Source organism: Drosophila pseudoobscura, chromosome 4 (genome assembly GCF_009870125.1).
Source record: "Drosophila pseudoobscura strain MV-25-SWS-2005 chromosome 4, UCI_Dpse_MV25, whole genome shotgun sequence".
NCBI classification, from domain to species: Eukaryota; Metazoa; Arthropoda; class Insecta; order Diptera; family Drosophilidae; genus Drosophila; species Drosophila pseudoobscura.
Genome location: NC_046681.1, coordinates 25,484,400 through 25,498,567, shown reverse-complemented (window position 1 = coordinate 25,498,567; position 14,168 = coordinate 25,484,400). Strand labels below are relative to the sequence as shown.

Sequence of the window (14,168 nt, the reverse complement as noted above, 5' to 3'; positions counted from 1 at the left end):
GACGGGAGGATAATTGCAAGTGCAACGGAAAGTGAAATTGTTAATCGTAAAATCACAGCAGCAGCGGCGGCAGCAGCGGCAGCGGCGGCACCAGCGACAACATGTGGGTTGTTGCGGCATGGGAGACAGATTGCAACACCGCTCGTGGGGCAAATAGGGTCCATAAAAATCGGATTTGCCTCCTAATCTGAAGAGAGTGAGAGAAAGAGGCTTTGAGAAAGGGAGATACGAGAGGCACATGCAACAGAGCCGCCATTTGTCTTTTGATGATGTTGTGGCAATTTGTTTCGACTCCTTTTTGTGTGCAACGTGCAACAGCAACAGCAACAGCAAAAAGGTTACAACGGGCCAAAAGTGTCAATTGAATTGAACGATGCCAACTGCCATCGATGGCTGCCACAGCCGCAGCCGCAGCCACAGCTACAGCCTCCGCCTTCGCCCCTCCACCTCCGCTGCATGGATGTTGCCGCTGTGGCTGTAGCTGTACCTGTGGCTCTGTTGCAGTTGCACTTGTTGCCTCTGCGCTATTGCCCGAGACAGCAAACGCCATTGAAAGATAAACACTTGTAATGCGAAAGTGTTTTCGAAGCCCCCAAGCAGCCAGTCGAAGCGCTTACACAATGAGAGCCATGGCTGGTAGTAATACTCGTGTGGATCAGGCAGCACCAGCAGCAGGCAGCACCATTGAGCACACACACGAGTTGTTAAGTGGTTGACGGAGGCATTGCCAAAGCCTTCCCAGTGGGTGGAGTGTGGAGGCTGTGGAGGTGCTGTTACACGGGACAAAGAGGGGCTCCGTTCGAGAGTATCGTTGGGGAAGAAAGTTTCAGTTGCACATCGCACACCTCTCTGGGAGATTGCTGGGCGGATTCCAGTTCAGAGTTTAGGTCAAAGTAAAGCAATTGAACTTTGTGTAAAGGCAGGTGTTAGAGATAACCGCCAGATGCATAATTAAGATACGTATTTATCTTTGGCCGCTATCTACCGAAGGATAATAAAGATACAAGTCGTTATCTGATGGTGGTATCTTAAAGATATCTGAATAGATTGTAGTGATATCTGATTCCAGTCGTTGGATGATTATCCCAAAAAAGATTTTTTAAGCCAGCAACATCCACACTTGTGCCTGGGATTTTGAAGAGATTTAAACGATCTTCTGCATACGAATTATGTGTGTAGATCTAGTGACTTCCGATAGTTGATAAGCAAAGTTTCAATGATAGAACAAATCCCAACATTGTGGCTCTTTTCTCGCCTCTAGCCTCTTTATAGAGTGTCCCCCAATAGGGATTCCTGATGTACAGCGTCTCCTTTTGCACAGATTCATCCAATTCTTTCCTGTTACCATGTGCCACATTTCGAGTGGTATTTAAGCAATGAAACCACGGACATTATTATCCATATGATCTATGATCTTTCATGCTTGATACTTGAGTCGTTAATTCATAATTCATACCCAGAACTCATCTAAAACGCTTGCCAATCTCTCATTTATTGATTAACAAAGAATGGGACAACATTTTTAAAGGGTCACCAATCCATGTATTCTGCAGAATTACATTCGAAATGTTCAATATCGAAAAAGAATCGAACTCGAATGAATTTGTGTACTATGCTCGTTAGAGACGAAGACCCACGAAGGCAATATTTGTGACGGAGATTTGTAAAAATAAAGCGTATTGGTAGTCGTTGTAGTAGAGAATCAAGAAAGAGCAATCAATCAATAGGCAAAGACGTAAACTACGCAGTAGTGTAAGCCGTTATTCTTTCAATTCGTATTTGCTGAGAGCGTGGCCTGAGAGCGAAAGAGAGGCATCTCAGTCGATTGTGGGGCGGTTGTGAAATAGAAGGAAGATCAGAAAGGAATTGCTGAGAGAGAGAGAGAGAAGGCAATAGGATGATGCAATACGACAGTAAGTATTGCAGAAGATAAAAAAAAGCTGGTACAAAAAGAGAGAGATGGAAATCAAAAACAAAACAGCGACTCACTGCGCTGCTCCACGCACCTAAAAATGCAGGAAGAAGAGGAAGGCAGCCCTGCTGGACGTCACCGAAATGTAAACGAAGATTCCACAAATGAGAGTTCGAGTGTGAAAGAGAGAATGAAGAATGAGTGCCGTAAGAAGACCGCTTGTTTCGAGCACCCACACCCACACCCACATACACATGCACATACGGATATGGGTTTTCGTTTTGTTTTGTGCTATTAATGCAAATTAAATTAATTCTTGACGAAAAAGAGGAGCGATCCACACATTGCATTTATTTTGTTATCCTTTGGGCCTCCCAAGAATAAATCGTAGGTGCAGTTGAGAGCTGGGGCTATCTATGGCACTTCAAAACAGATTTCCACATTGAAAACAGCCTATAAGGCCTAGTGGATTTCATAATTAATTGCACTTATTTAATTAACAATTCTTAACCGCTATCAATGGTAACTGTTAACTTAAGTATCCACTGCATTTCAATTATATTTGCCCCCAATTTCACCCCGAAAACCCATTCCGTTACCTGCCCAGCCAAAGGCAATAAAAACCCCCCAAGTGAAGTAAAGTTTTTCCACTGAAAAGTTTCATATTAATTTGTTTAACAGCAGAAAAAAAAACACAACAACAAAAAAACAACAACAACAACAAACAAACAAACAGAAATGTATAATAACTCAAACAGTCTGCAGGCAGCGGCAGCGGCAGCAGCTGCCTTCCCCCGTCACTGCCTCCCTTCCCTCCTGACACCTACGCGGAGGTAAAACATTTTTCACTCCGCACGATGCCAAAACGTCTACACGTCCATGTCTCTGTCTCTGTCTCTGTCTACGTCTCTCTTTCTCATTTTCTATATCTCCGTGGCATTTTCGCCAGATAATCATTAACAAATAACAAATGCAAAGGAGAAAAAAAGAGACAACAACAACAGAAACAACAAAACATGAGAGGAAAAAATGCCGGCAAATGCAACGGCAAAAACCGATGCAAAAACAAAAACAAAAAAAGAGCAACAAAATATAACCGGCTTCTTTTGTGTTGTTGTTTTTTGTCTCTCTCAATTCCAGAGAGTTTTATATTTATTTTCATTTTCATTTTCATTAGAGAGGCGCCTACGACTCGTGTCTGCTGCTAAATGAATCAGGGGAAAAAAATGAGAAAAATGCGAGAGGAATGCGAATGCCTTGCAACAAAATTAAAAACAAAACAAAAGACAGAAGACAAAAGACAGAAGTGAAGGCGTACGAACAGTGTGGGGTTAATCAATGCTGTTAGACGAGATTCGCAAGAGATCCAGTAATCGACCGATCAACGATAGACAATCAACGATCAACGTGATCAACAATCAGCGATCAAAATTGATTGACGAAAGTCAATGGGCGCACGCTCACAATCAATTAAGTATCTGGACATTTGAGGTGAGGCTCCGCTGCACAGCTCCTGCGCTCCACCGATCCGCTGTTTTGGGGAGGGGAGGGGAGGGGATAAGATCATTATGGGAGGAGAGACTGGGGACTGGAGACTGCAGACTGGAGAGTGACTCCATCAGATCTCGTTGAGCGATCATTGACAGGCGAACAAGCATTTTTCTTGGCGATTGTGGAGGAGATTTGCATAAGCGTCAATTGGTTGGATCACCGCGAGATCTGTGGCCATTTTATGGGCATGTCCATTGAGGATCGGCATACATGATAATGGCTTTTTGCCAAGTTTGATTACACTTACACCTAAACAAGATCATGATGCATTTGAAAGCCTAAACTGTAAAATCTTTTTAGAGAGTCCTTTACATCGAAAGTGAAAGTACGAGTGAGCCGTACGAAAAGAAAGATTCGCTAGCGTCCCCCAATCACCTGCCAAGACACACACACATATGGTATGGGGGTATCTCTATGGTATGTGTGTATGTCTGGAAGGCTCCTCTCTCGCGCGAAATGGATTTTGATTCTGTCTACTGCGTTAAGAAAATTTATTTATGTCTAGTCTGTCAAGAGAGGGGCTGCTTTTTTTTTCGGGCTGGGAAAATCGTTTCGGGGGAAAAGGAAAATGCAAAAAAATGAAAGTAAATTTCATACTGATAAAGCCATTTTCGGAGGGGGAGCCCAGACAGACGGGAGACACAAACATGACATCGAATCGAATCCAAAAACTCTGATTCGCTGCCATTTAACACTTTTACTCCCGTGCGATAAGCAAACATCGAAACCAAACCAAAAACCGAATCGAACTCAGCCGAAAACCGATATCGAGCGATGCTCTCGAAAGCCTTTAAAGGATCTCCCCCTCCCCAAACGATTGCTGGCGTTGGCGTTTAGCGTTTTTTCTAGCGTTGCCATTCGATGGGGGGGCACCCACAGCGCCTTTGAATCGTTAAAACTTGGTTTATTTCATTTCTAATGGATACCCTTTCCGGGGGTTCTGTAGATCACCGAAAAGGTACTTTTCTTAACCAAGATTAGCGTTTCCTGCATGAACAGAGCACTTGAACTTCCTATCTTTTTATTTTGTTTTCGGATTCTGGGGACCGTATGGGGCTCGTATGGCGGAAAGTATCCTATCCATAATACCCCTTGTTGCAAGTGTATAGCCATCATCGGCCCGTTGAAGTTAGCTTTCATTAATGCCTTCTTTTTTGTTGGTCGGTTTTTGGGATGAATGAAATGGCCGGCCACCAATAGATAGGCCCAGGCAGACAGTCTGCCGGCTAACTGACTGAATGACGGACGGACGGACGGACCGGACCGGAGAAGGAGGCATTTAGAAAGTACGCGCATTTGCCGTTCCACACAAAGAGAGGGAGCCCAGAGAGGAGCCACGCAGAGCAAGAGACAGGGAGAGAGAGAGAAAGAGAGAAAAAAGCGATCGAAGGAAGGGGGAAAATAAATTGAAAAACTGTAAAGCAAATTACCGGCAAAAGGCATTGTGACAAGACATCGCGTGGGTGTCCCACCACCGCCATCGCAGCAGCTACTAAGCTGCGAATGCAATGGAATGGAATTGCTATTGGATGCCGTTGCAGCAGCAGTCAGATCATGTCCAGAGACAGGGTATATAAGTCATACATACATACATATACATGTATGTATATGTATGCCCCGCGGTTACGACACACATGAATTATTATTTAGGATATTTTACCACACGTCGTCTTTTAAATGCTAAATCCTCATTTGCTTAGGGCTACCCATAAAATATCATGCATGCTCGTACTCGTTCGGGGGTGTAGAGTAATTTCTGGCCCCAAAAACACAGTCAATCCACCACCGTTTCCAATGTCAAGATCATGTTTACAAAGCAAATGATGAGACAGAAAAATTAAGCAAAAACTGTTCTCATTATGGGAAACAAGAACCTCGCCTAGAGATAAGATAGCTGAGGGTTTCCAGTAGACTAGACTAGAGGACATATCGCATTGCGGATTCTGAGCAAAAAAGTATCCATTTAGAGCATGTGGAAGGGGTTCGGTCTCTTAACACTTTTCAGCGATCATTTAGCACCTTTCAATGTCAAGATCAGGCCTAAAATGCTGTACTATACCCACTAGAAATTCGAGAACTCACTTAGATGGCGCCTGGCACCTGTCAGCCCGTCCATAAATAAACCCCACAATCATAACAAACAATCCACTGAAATTAATCAATAACAAGAGCTTAGGCAGGCAGGCATGCCTGGGGGGAACTCTATCAATGAAAATGTTTACAACAAAACACGCATGCGGATGTTATACTATACGAAAATATACCCTATAATCTACAGGGTAATACCACGCTGGGCGGTTAACAACAACAACAGATCGCAATTAGCAACAGTTTCCCGAGCATTTCCCCGTGAGGTTGGAGTGCGTCGCGTGCAAATTTGTAAATACTCGTACGAGTAGAACTTTGTGAAAGGCGAAAGGCCTGGCCTGGCCTGGTCTGAGTGTTTTCGAAACGAAAATGAAACTCGATGAGCGCTGAGCAACAACAATCGTGGGTATCGATAATTATAATATTGGACAGTGTATATTTTTAGAAAACAAAGGCAAAAACAGTGCCAATATTGACCTTGCGAGTGAGTGAAAGGCACAAACCAATTGATCTTCCACTTTTGACGAGTTGCAGCATGTGAACGAACTCGGATGTGGGCACGATCGTGCGCGTAGCTCCGAGACGTGACAACAATAACAAAAAAGGCCGATAAGCGCCGGCGGCCCCTATGGCAACGAAATAGCTTTCAGAACTGATAAGCGCTGGCATAGTAGTACTTACTAGTACTCGTCGATGAAGGCCAATGGTATGTTTTGTAGCACACACGCTGAACCCGCTTACATCGGAAATGAATGGCGATTTAATCGCCAGTCGTTCATGCGGCGTGGGGGGCTGGCTTCGTCACGGGAGAGTGAGAGAGATAGCAAAGAGATAGCTCAGAAATGCAGTTAATCTTGTTTGCTTGTTCTCTCGAGTACTGGCTAAACAGGGCAGCAGCTGCTTGGCAGTACACGTGTCAGGGGGTGTCTCAAAATTAAGTACGATTCCGGTTCTGGAATGTTCTATGTATTTATTTTTAGGTGCAATTTTTGGTTTAATTGTGATTGCATCAAAATTGTAGCATCAGGCATATCAGATATCAATTACACAATCTTGAAAATTCTCAAATTTCGCTTGTTACACTTTGGTGGCAAACATCAGCTGCATCGTTTAAACAGTACTTGCCTCTCTTTCTCTCTCTCTCTTTGTGTTCTCCTCCTTGCACTTCCATCCGTTCAAGTTCAAGCAACTCACTCTCTCTCTGTCACTCTGTTGCTTTTCAGCCTATCCTTTTGCTAGCCTTCCGCTTCGCTCACTCGCAAACTCTCACTCTCTGACGCGTCACGGGCTCTCTTTGGGCATTTCTCACGTTCAAATTCAAGCAAATATGTCACGTCAATTGGGAAATTACTTTTAAATTGATAACTAGCATGATTACGCCACAGGGGGTGGAGGTGGTGGAATACCTTCCCACACAGAGCGAGCACACGTCAGTGGGTCAGAGCTTATCAATTGCAAACGCACACACACATATGCACACCGAATGTCGATTGCACTTAAATATGCACAAATCAATAGGCACTTACCTCTCTCTCCCCTGCTGTTTCTGTGTCTGCTTCTGCCGCTGTTGCTGCTGCTGCTTTTCCTTTGGTGGCTCTAACTGTTCAGACTCACTAACACTATGCGGATTTCCAGCATTAATATTATTATAATTATTATTATTTAATTGATTATTTGGCACTTGGGCTGCCGCTTCACTAGGTAGCTCGTGCCTTTCATTAGCAGCTAAATTCAATTCACTAGCGGGAACCGCACTAACATATTCACTATGGCTATTTACACTATGCGGCGGCGCTGATGCCGCCTCCAAGACTTTGCCACCATGCACTGACGTGTCTCTGCCAGAGGTGGTCGCCGCCGCCACCCCCTTTGCTTTTTTCGGGTTTTCACTAGTTCTTGGCTGATTGCCATAATCGGACTCCACTAGGGGCTCCCCATCTGCCGCCGCTGGATGTGTATCGGCGGTTGTGGCAGCCACCTTTTTCAGTGTTCTGTCGGGTGGGGGCTCCGGCGTCACTGTGGCTGGCTTTGGTGGCGCCTCGGGCTGATGTCGGTGCTGGGCGCTGGCTTGTTCCGCTGCCGCAGCTGTGGCTGCATCTGCATCTGCTACCCCACCACCACCACCACCGCTCTTTGTGTCCGCATCTGCTGCAGCCACATTGTCGTATAGCCAGAAACAGCAGCTGCAATCGGAAACAGGAACTCGAATTAGAGGAACGATCTTTTATTTTCTTTGGTCTACCGCTTTCTTACCTTAGTATTAAATTTATGTACATGAAGCGCACTAAATGCAGTCGTATGTGCATTTTATAAGCTGGCTTTTCTTTATTTTCCGATTTTTCTTAACTGTTTTCGCACATACGATTTTCACGGCCCCAAACGAAATTCCGGTATTACCTAAGTATCTTCCGTCTATCTTCCGTTCCGCGTTTATTGACCTTCTTTTAATATCACTTAAAAGCATTAAATTATTTTTCCTAATTTTCCGTATCCCTAAAAATAATAATAAATAAGCTGCCAAAATTTTAACGCGCACGTAAAACAACAAAAAAATCAGCGGTGTGCAATATTTTAATTAAGGAACTATCGATTGGCTTTTTGATAGATGACTATCGATAGTTTGCTTTGATGTGCATACCTTTTTAACAAAATACTCTGCAGCCTGTTGCCAACAAAATGTTGATGGGAATAACATAGGCCAAAAGAGTCGGCAATTGAATCAACCCATAGGCCAGTAGGTGGATAGCGTATAGAATATACGGCTATAAACTTTAATTTTCCAAACAAAACGCCTATACGTTTTGTTCTTCGCAAAAAAGTGCCGATACCAATCAAGCCTATATATCGATATATTGATATATCAAAAATTTAACATCCCTATAACAGAAAATTCCGATGCAGAAAAACAAAGAAAAATTATAAAAACAACAAACTGCAAACATGTCGTTTCTGCGTGGCTCGGTCAGCTATGTGTGGTGCACCACCAGCGTGCTGGGCAAAGGCGCCACCGGCTCCGTTTTCCAGGTAAAAGACTCACTGTCGCTTCCAATGACTTTCCTATTGTTGACCCTCTTTTCCGCCATCTCACGCAGGGAGTGAACAAAATTACAGGCGAGTCGGTGGCCGTGAAGACCTTCAATCCGTATAGCCATATGCGGCCGGCGGATGTCCAGATGCGAGAATTCGAGGCCCTCAAGAAGGTGAACCACGAGAACATTGTCAAGCTGCTGGCCATCGAAGAGGATCAGGAGGGACGTGGCAAGGTGATCGTCATGGAGCTGTGCACCGGAGGCAGTCTGTTCAACATTCTGGACGACCCGGAGAACTGCTACGGCCTGCCCGAGCACGAGTTTTTGCTGGTCCTGGAGCATCTCTGTGCGGGCATGAAGCATCTGCGTGACAACAAATTGGTTCATCGCGATCTCAAGCCCGGCAACATTATGAAATTCATTTCGGAAGATGGCCAAACTATCTACAAACTGACGGACTTTGGTGCTGCCCGCGAACTGGAGGATAATCAGCCCTTTGCCTCGCTTTACGGCACCGAGGAGTACCTACATCCCGATCTCTACGAGCGTGCTGTTCTGCGCAAGTCCATCCAGCGCTCGTTTACCGCCAACGTGGATCTGTGGTCGATTGGTGTGACCCTCTACCATGTGGCCACTGGAAATCTGCCTTTCCGTCCCTTTGGCGGTCGCAAGAATCGCGAGACAATGCATCAAATCACCACCAAGAAAGCCTCGGGTGTCATTTCCGGCACACAGCTCTCGGAGAACGGACCCATTGAGTGGTCCACAACCCTGCCGCCGCATGCCCATCTGTCGCAGGGTCTCAAAACCCTGGTGACGCCCCTTCTGGCTGGCCTGCTGGAGGAGAATCGCGAAAAGACTTGGTCCTTTGACAGATTCTTTCAAGAGGTTACACTCATCCTGCGGAAGCGGGTTATTCATGTTTTCTATACGAATCGAACGAGTTCCGTGGAGGTATTCCTGGAGCCTGAAGAGCAGATTGACAACTTCCGGGAACGCATCTTCCTGCAAACAGAGGTGCCCCTGGAGAAGCAGATCCTGCTGTTCAATAACGAGCATTTGGAGAAGAAGGTCACCCCTCGCACGATTGGTAAGCACAAAACGTTTCTGGGAGTCGCGTTCCATCTGCAATAAAATAATTCTGTTCCAGCTAAAGCATTTCCCACCACAACCACAGAGCAGCCCATATTCCTCTACAGCAACGATGATAACAATGTCCAGCTGCCACAGCAATTGGACTTACCCAAGTTCCCAGTGTTCCCCCCAAATGTATCCGTGGAGAATGATGCCAGCCTGGCCAAGGCAGCCTGTAGCGTGGGCCACGAGTGCAAGCGACGGGTGGACATCTTCACCTCAATGGATATACTCATCAAGAAGGGTGTGGAGCATTTTGTAGAGATGCTCATCACCACAATTACCCTGCTACGGAAGTGAGTACTGGGAACATTGATCTTCTGTGAGTACTCTACTAACAATTCCTTTTATCTAAATGCAGAAAAACCGAGAGCTTTGACAACCTCCTATCCACTGTGATTGATTATGCCGATGTGGTCCAGAGTACGGCCAAGGTGAAGTGATTGGTTTTTGTCTGTATGTGAATCCATTTATAAAAATATTACATCCTTCACGCAGACAAAGGGAGATCAGGAGCTGAAAATCCTGCTGAAGACATTGAAAAATGTAAAGAACGATTTTGATGGAGCCGCTGATGTCATCTCACAAATGCATAAGCATTTTGTCCAAGACGACGAGCTCAAGTGAGTTGGAGATATAAATTATCTGGCAGATTAAGAGTATATCTTGGGATATTTCTCTAAAAATAGCGATCAATGGACCTCGTCGATGCATGGCAAGAAGTGTCCCTGCCGGACGAGGGCCAGCGCCCAGGCTAAATATCTTGTGGAGCGGCTGCGCGACTCCTGGCAGCATTTACTCCGTGATCGTGCCACGCGTACGCTCACGTACAACGACGAGCAGTTCCATGCGCTGGAGAAGATCAAAGTAGATCATAATGGCAAGCGGCTGAAGGCGTTGCTCTTGGATAATGTGAATCCAGCGGTGGCCCAGATAGCCGAGTGCCTGGCAGATTGGTATAAGCTGGCGCAGACGGTGTACCTGAAGACACAGATCCTCGAGAAGGATGTAAGGGATTGCGAGCGGAAGCTAAATGGCATACGCGATGAGCTGTATCACATCAAGACGGAACAGAGTCTGGATGGGGACACAAATACCATGCACAACAATATACAGCTGCTCAAGATGAAGGAGCGGAACACGCTACGAGAGATGCAGCAGCATCAGCAGGAGGTGATGGCTGTAATGAGGAAAAACAGCGAACTAATCACATTTCTGAACAAATTAGGTATCGCAAATGGCAGCCTGGAAACAAGTTAGCTCTAAGTATTTAACAAAAACAAAATACATAAATCATAAGATTACATAACACACATGCCTATATGCTGTACTCCATATAGAAAACCAGAAGGGATATATTGAGCAACCCAAAGGGTCGTTGGTTATTCATCTAGCCAGGCTTATAATCACGACTTATGTGGATTGAAATGTATTTTGTAAAAGGATTTCCAAGGATCCAAGGAATTCAATTCCAGCCATGCAAAAAATCGTCTTTTACAGCCGCTCCGAACGAATCCAAACGAATCTGATTTCAAAATTATGTTGCAGAGGCCTCTTGGACCTATAAATTGCCTCCTCCCGTCCTTGGCATTGGGAAAGGAATGCAATCTAAGCTGAAAAAATGTCGTTGTAGCCATTTTTCATAAGAGCTCGCTGCTAGCCCGAAATATGTTTCAACAGAAGTTTGAAATGACTTGACTTAAAGAAAATCTCATAATCAGATCAAAGTTTAAACATATTATTTTGTTATTATTGTTTCGAGTTTTCTTGAATTTTTATGTCATGTTTTCAAAATTATTGTTTCCCACAACTTTTGGTCCGTGCCGTGTCCCATATACACATCTACACTGGGAATCGAAACTAGTTAACGTGGAGCAGCTTTACGACATGGGGACACTTGAAGGGCGGCAAGTGTTCGTGGCAATATGTCTCGATGGTCTCCAGCTCAATCTGGACGTCGGGCGAGACAATGCAAACGACACAGAGTCGATTGCCCCACACCGAATCCGGGATGGCCAGTATGGCCACGTCGTTGATTTTTGGATGCGAGAGGAGCAACTTCTTCACTTCCGAGGCGTTGACCTGGATACCGCCGACGGTTATCACATCGCACGCCTTGCTAATGAAGTAAAAGTTGTCGTTGTAATAGGCGCATATGTCGCCGGTGGGAATGAAGATCTCCTCTACTTCCATCCCGGCCGGGAGCTCCTCCCCAGAAAGACGCCTGCAGGAAATCTCCAGTCCTCCTTGAACAGCAGCTTTGGCGGGATCAAAATTACGCACTGGAATACTGGAGGCCTCACTCAAAGGCCCTGTTTTCACAGGGCCAGCGCCATGGTTCTGGCACTTGAAGATCTCTTCTCCCGTTGGACCCATCAGTCGGGCAGTGACCCCCTGGAGAGGAGACCCCAGCGTGCGCGGCTTGTAGTTGGATGAAACGAATCTGGCAGTTGGCTTGGGGACACCTTTTTCGGGAACCAATTTGGGCAGCTCCTTCGGACCCTCCTCGATGGTATGGCCCAGGACGAGGCCCGTCTCCAACGTGCCGTAGTATTCCAAGATGTGATGGCCGGTGATATCGCGCCAGTAATTGAACACCGAATCCGGCAACAGAGCAAAGCCAGTGGCCATTAAACGCATCTTCTCGCTGCAGTGCTTCTTAATGTACTCGACCATGTGTTCGTCTTTGAGGAACATCTTTTGGTATTCGGCAATCAGTTGCTTGTACACGATGGGCTTGGCCAGGAAGCAGGTGCAGCGCTTCTTGCTCGACAGGTTGACGCCCAGCAGCGAATTCCAGATGCTGCTGGCGTTGCAGCTCGGCTCGAGTACCACATTGCCGCCAACATCTAGCACTGCCCCAATGGCGATGTGCATGTGCACCATCGGCAGGACCGGCAGCAAGGTGTCGCTGGGCCCCAGGCGCCAGGTGTTGATCAGGCAGCGGATCTGGTCGTCGACATTGCGGTGGGTGAGCAGCACCGGCTTGGGGGTGTGGCTCTCGTCGGACGTGGACGTGGACGTGGACGTGTACAGCAGCATGGCTATGCTGTTCTCGTAGAAGTCATTGGGCAGCATGGCCTCTGGCATCAGAACGCCCGACTCTCGGCTGACCACCAGCTGCTGGGCGTACATCGATGTGGAGGAGATTTCCTTCACTGGAGGCACAAAGTCATGGTCCAGTACAATGGTGGCCGCCTTCAGGGTCTGGGCCAGTTCGTCGACAATGCTCGCGTTTTCGGGAGTGCCAAGGAACAGCTTTGCCTTACAGTCGATTGCCTGGAGACGCAACAGCTCCAGGCTTGGGCTCGTACGCAGGGGCACTGCTACCTGGCCGGACATCCAGCAGCTCCACAGCATCACAATCCACATGGCATCGTTTGCACAGAAAAATCCGACAGGCAACGAAGCGCCGCTGCCTGAAAGAACAAACTTTGAGGTGTGAGTGACCCACTCTTTAGGTGCCAGGGGTTCAATGTTCAATATCTACCGCATATATTGGAGATCTGTATGGATAGTCGCTTGGCCGTCATATACAGCTGGAAGTAGGTGAACTCGCCCACATTATCTCTAATGGCCAGATCGTCCGGATAGAGCATGGCCTTCTTGTACGTTGGCAAGAGCAATTTGCTGCCGCGCTCCTCCGCGTTGAAGCTCTTCCGCAACCTCTCAACGTAATCATCCTGCGCAGAAGGAGGACGTGAGTGGGAACTGGGAATATTGCTTGTGGAGCCACTAACCTTGTAGACCAGATTTAAGCAGAAATAACGCTGTGTCATCGGGCGCCATCCCACACGCTGGCGGCAACCCCGCAATAAATTTGCGAACATTTTGAATTTCCTTTCGTATTCTTTCGTTCAAAAAGTCCTTTACTCACAGCACTGTCTCGCGTTTCACACGATGTTCGAGATGTTGAAAAGGGATAAAGCTAAATTTTTGTGTAAATTTCTCTGTTGCTTTTACTTTTTTTTTTTCACCACAGATTTCACCGGTTTTGTAAATTGTATGTTTTGTGATTCGTTGCAAAAGTGTTTGACTACTCGGCTATGGGAAATGATTGAGCAATTTTGACAATCTGATGCATGTACTGATGTACGTGTGATTGTATACTCATGGAATACTACTATGTTCCTTTTTTGTTTAGTTTCTAGATTATTGTTTGCAGTCCCAGTGAATTAGAGTAGAATATTAGCCTTTCCTAAGTGCTTTAGTATTTACAGCATTAATTTTCATTCAAATTTTATAGACGAAACATTTCACATTCAGACATCCTTTTGAAAAATCAGAACTTAAAAATACTGTTTTAGCTGCAAATTTGTGCGCCACCACATCTCCAAGGAGTACATGATCGTGGGACGGCTGTGGGAAGGGAGTGCTCAAAAAAATTAAGGGAATGAGACTCCATCGTAATGGATTTGAATGCCCGCCCTACTATCGTCCACATCTATATCGAC

General features: G+C 45.9%; 2 protein-coding genes across 3 annotated transcripts; one reads left to right on the top strand and one right to left on the bottom strand.

The window, feature by feature from the left end:
- Positions 1-8,409: 8,409 nt before the first annotated feature.
- IKKepsilon (I-kappaB kinase epsilon) lies at positions 8,410-11,035 on the top strand. The gene is made up of 6 exons (XM_001356831.4): positions 8,410-8,575; positions 8,644-9,670; positions 9,731-10,010; positions 10,076-10,148; positions 10,213-10,337; positions 10,404-11,035. Exons 1-6 carry the CDS (start codon positions 8,492-8,494, stop codon positions 10,972-10,974), a joined length of 2,160 nt encoding a protein of 719 aa, XP_001356867.2. The 5' UTR covers positions 8,410-8,491; the 3' UTR covers positions 10,975-11,035.
- A 401-nt stretch (positions 11,036-11,436) lies between these two features.
- On the bottom strand, positions 11,437-13,828 carry LOC6903086 (malonate--CoA ligase ACSF3, mitochondrial-like). 2 transcript variants are annotated; one of them, XM_033379960.1, is made up of 4 exons: positions 13,455-13,828; positions 13,205-13,397; positions 11,849-13,133; positions 11,640-11,808 (listed from the first exon to the last, which is right to left on the bottom strand). In XM_033379960.1, the coding sequence occupies exons 1-4, from the start codon at positions 13,542-13,544 to the stop codon at positions 11,778-11,780; spliced, it is 1,599 nt and encodes a 532-aa protein (XP_033235851.1). In that variant the 5' UTR covers positions 13,545-13,828; the 3' UTR covers positions 11,640-11,777. The 2 variants fall into 2 exon arrangements, with proteins under 2 accessions (XP_002132804.1, XP_033235851.1); XM_002132768.3 differs by having other exon boundaries at positions 11,437-13,133; positions 13,455-13,827.
- Positions 13,829-14,168: the final 340 nt, after the last annotated feature.

Bases quoted from the DNA above. Each gene is read 5' to 3' on its own strand.
- IKKepsilon (XM_001356831.4), top strand. From the start codon at position 8,492: ATGTCGTTTCTGCGTGGCTCGGTCAGCTATGTGTGGTGCACCACCAGC. The intron at 9,671-9,730 runs GTAAGCACAAAA...ATTCTGTTCCAG, and splicing joins GGTCACCCCTCGCACGATTG to CTAAAGCATTTCCCACCACA. The intron at 10,338-10,403 runs GTGAGTTGGAGA...CTCTAAAAATAG, and splicing joins GTCCAAGACGACGAGCTCAA to CGATCAATGGACCTCGTCGA.
- LOC6903086 (XM_002132768.3), bottom strand. From the start codon at position 13,544: ATGTTCGCAAATTTATTGCGGGGTTGCCGCCAGCGTGTGGGATGGCGC. The intron at 13,398-13,454 runs GTTAGTGGCTCC...CCTTCTGCGCAG, and splicing joins GCTTAAATCTGGTCTACAAG to GATGATTACGTTGAGAGGTT. The intron at 13,134-13,204 runs GTAGATATTGAA...TTGTTCTTTCAG, and splicing joins ACAGATCTCCAATATATGCG to GCAGCGGCGCTTCGTTGCCT.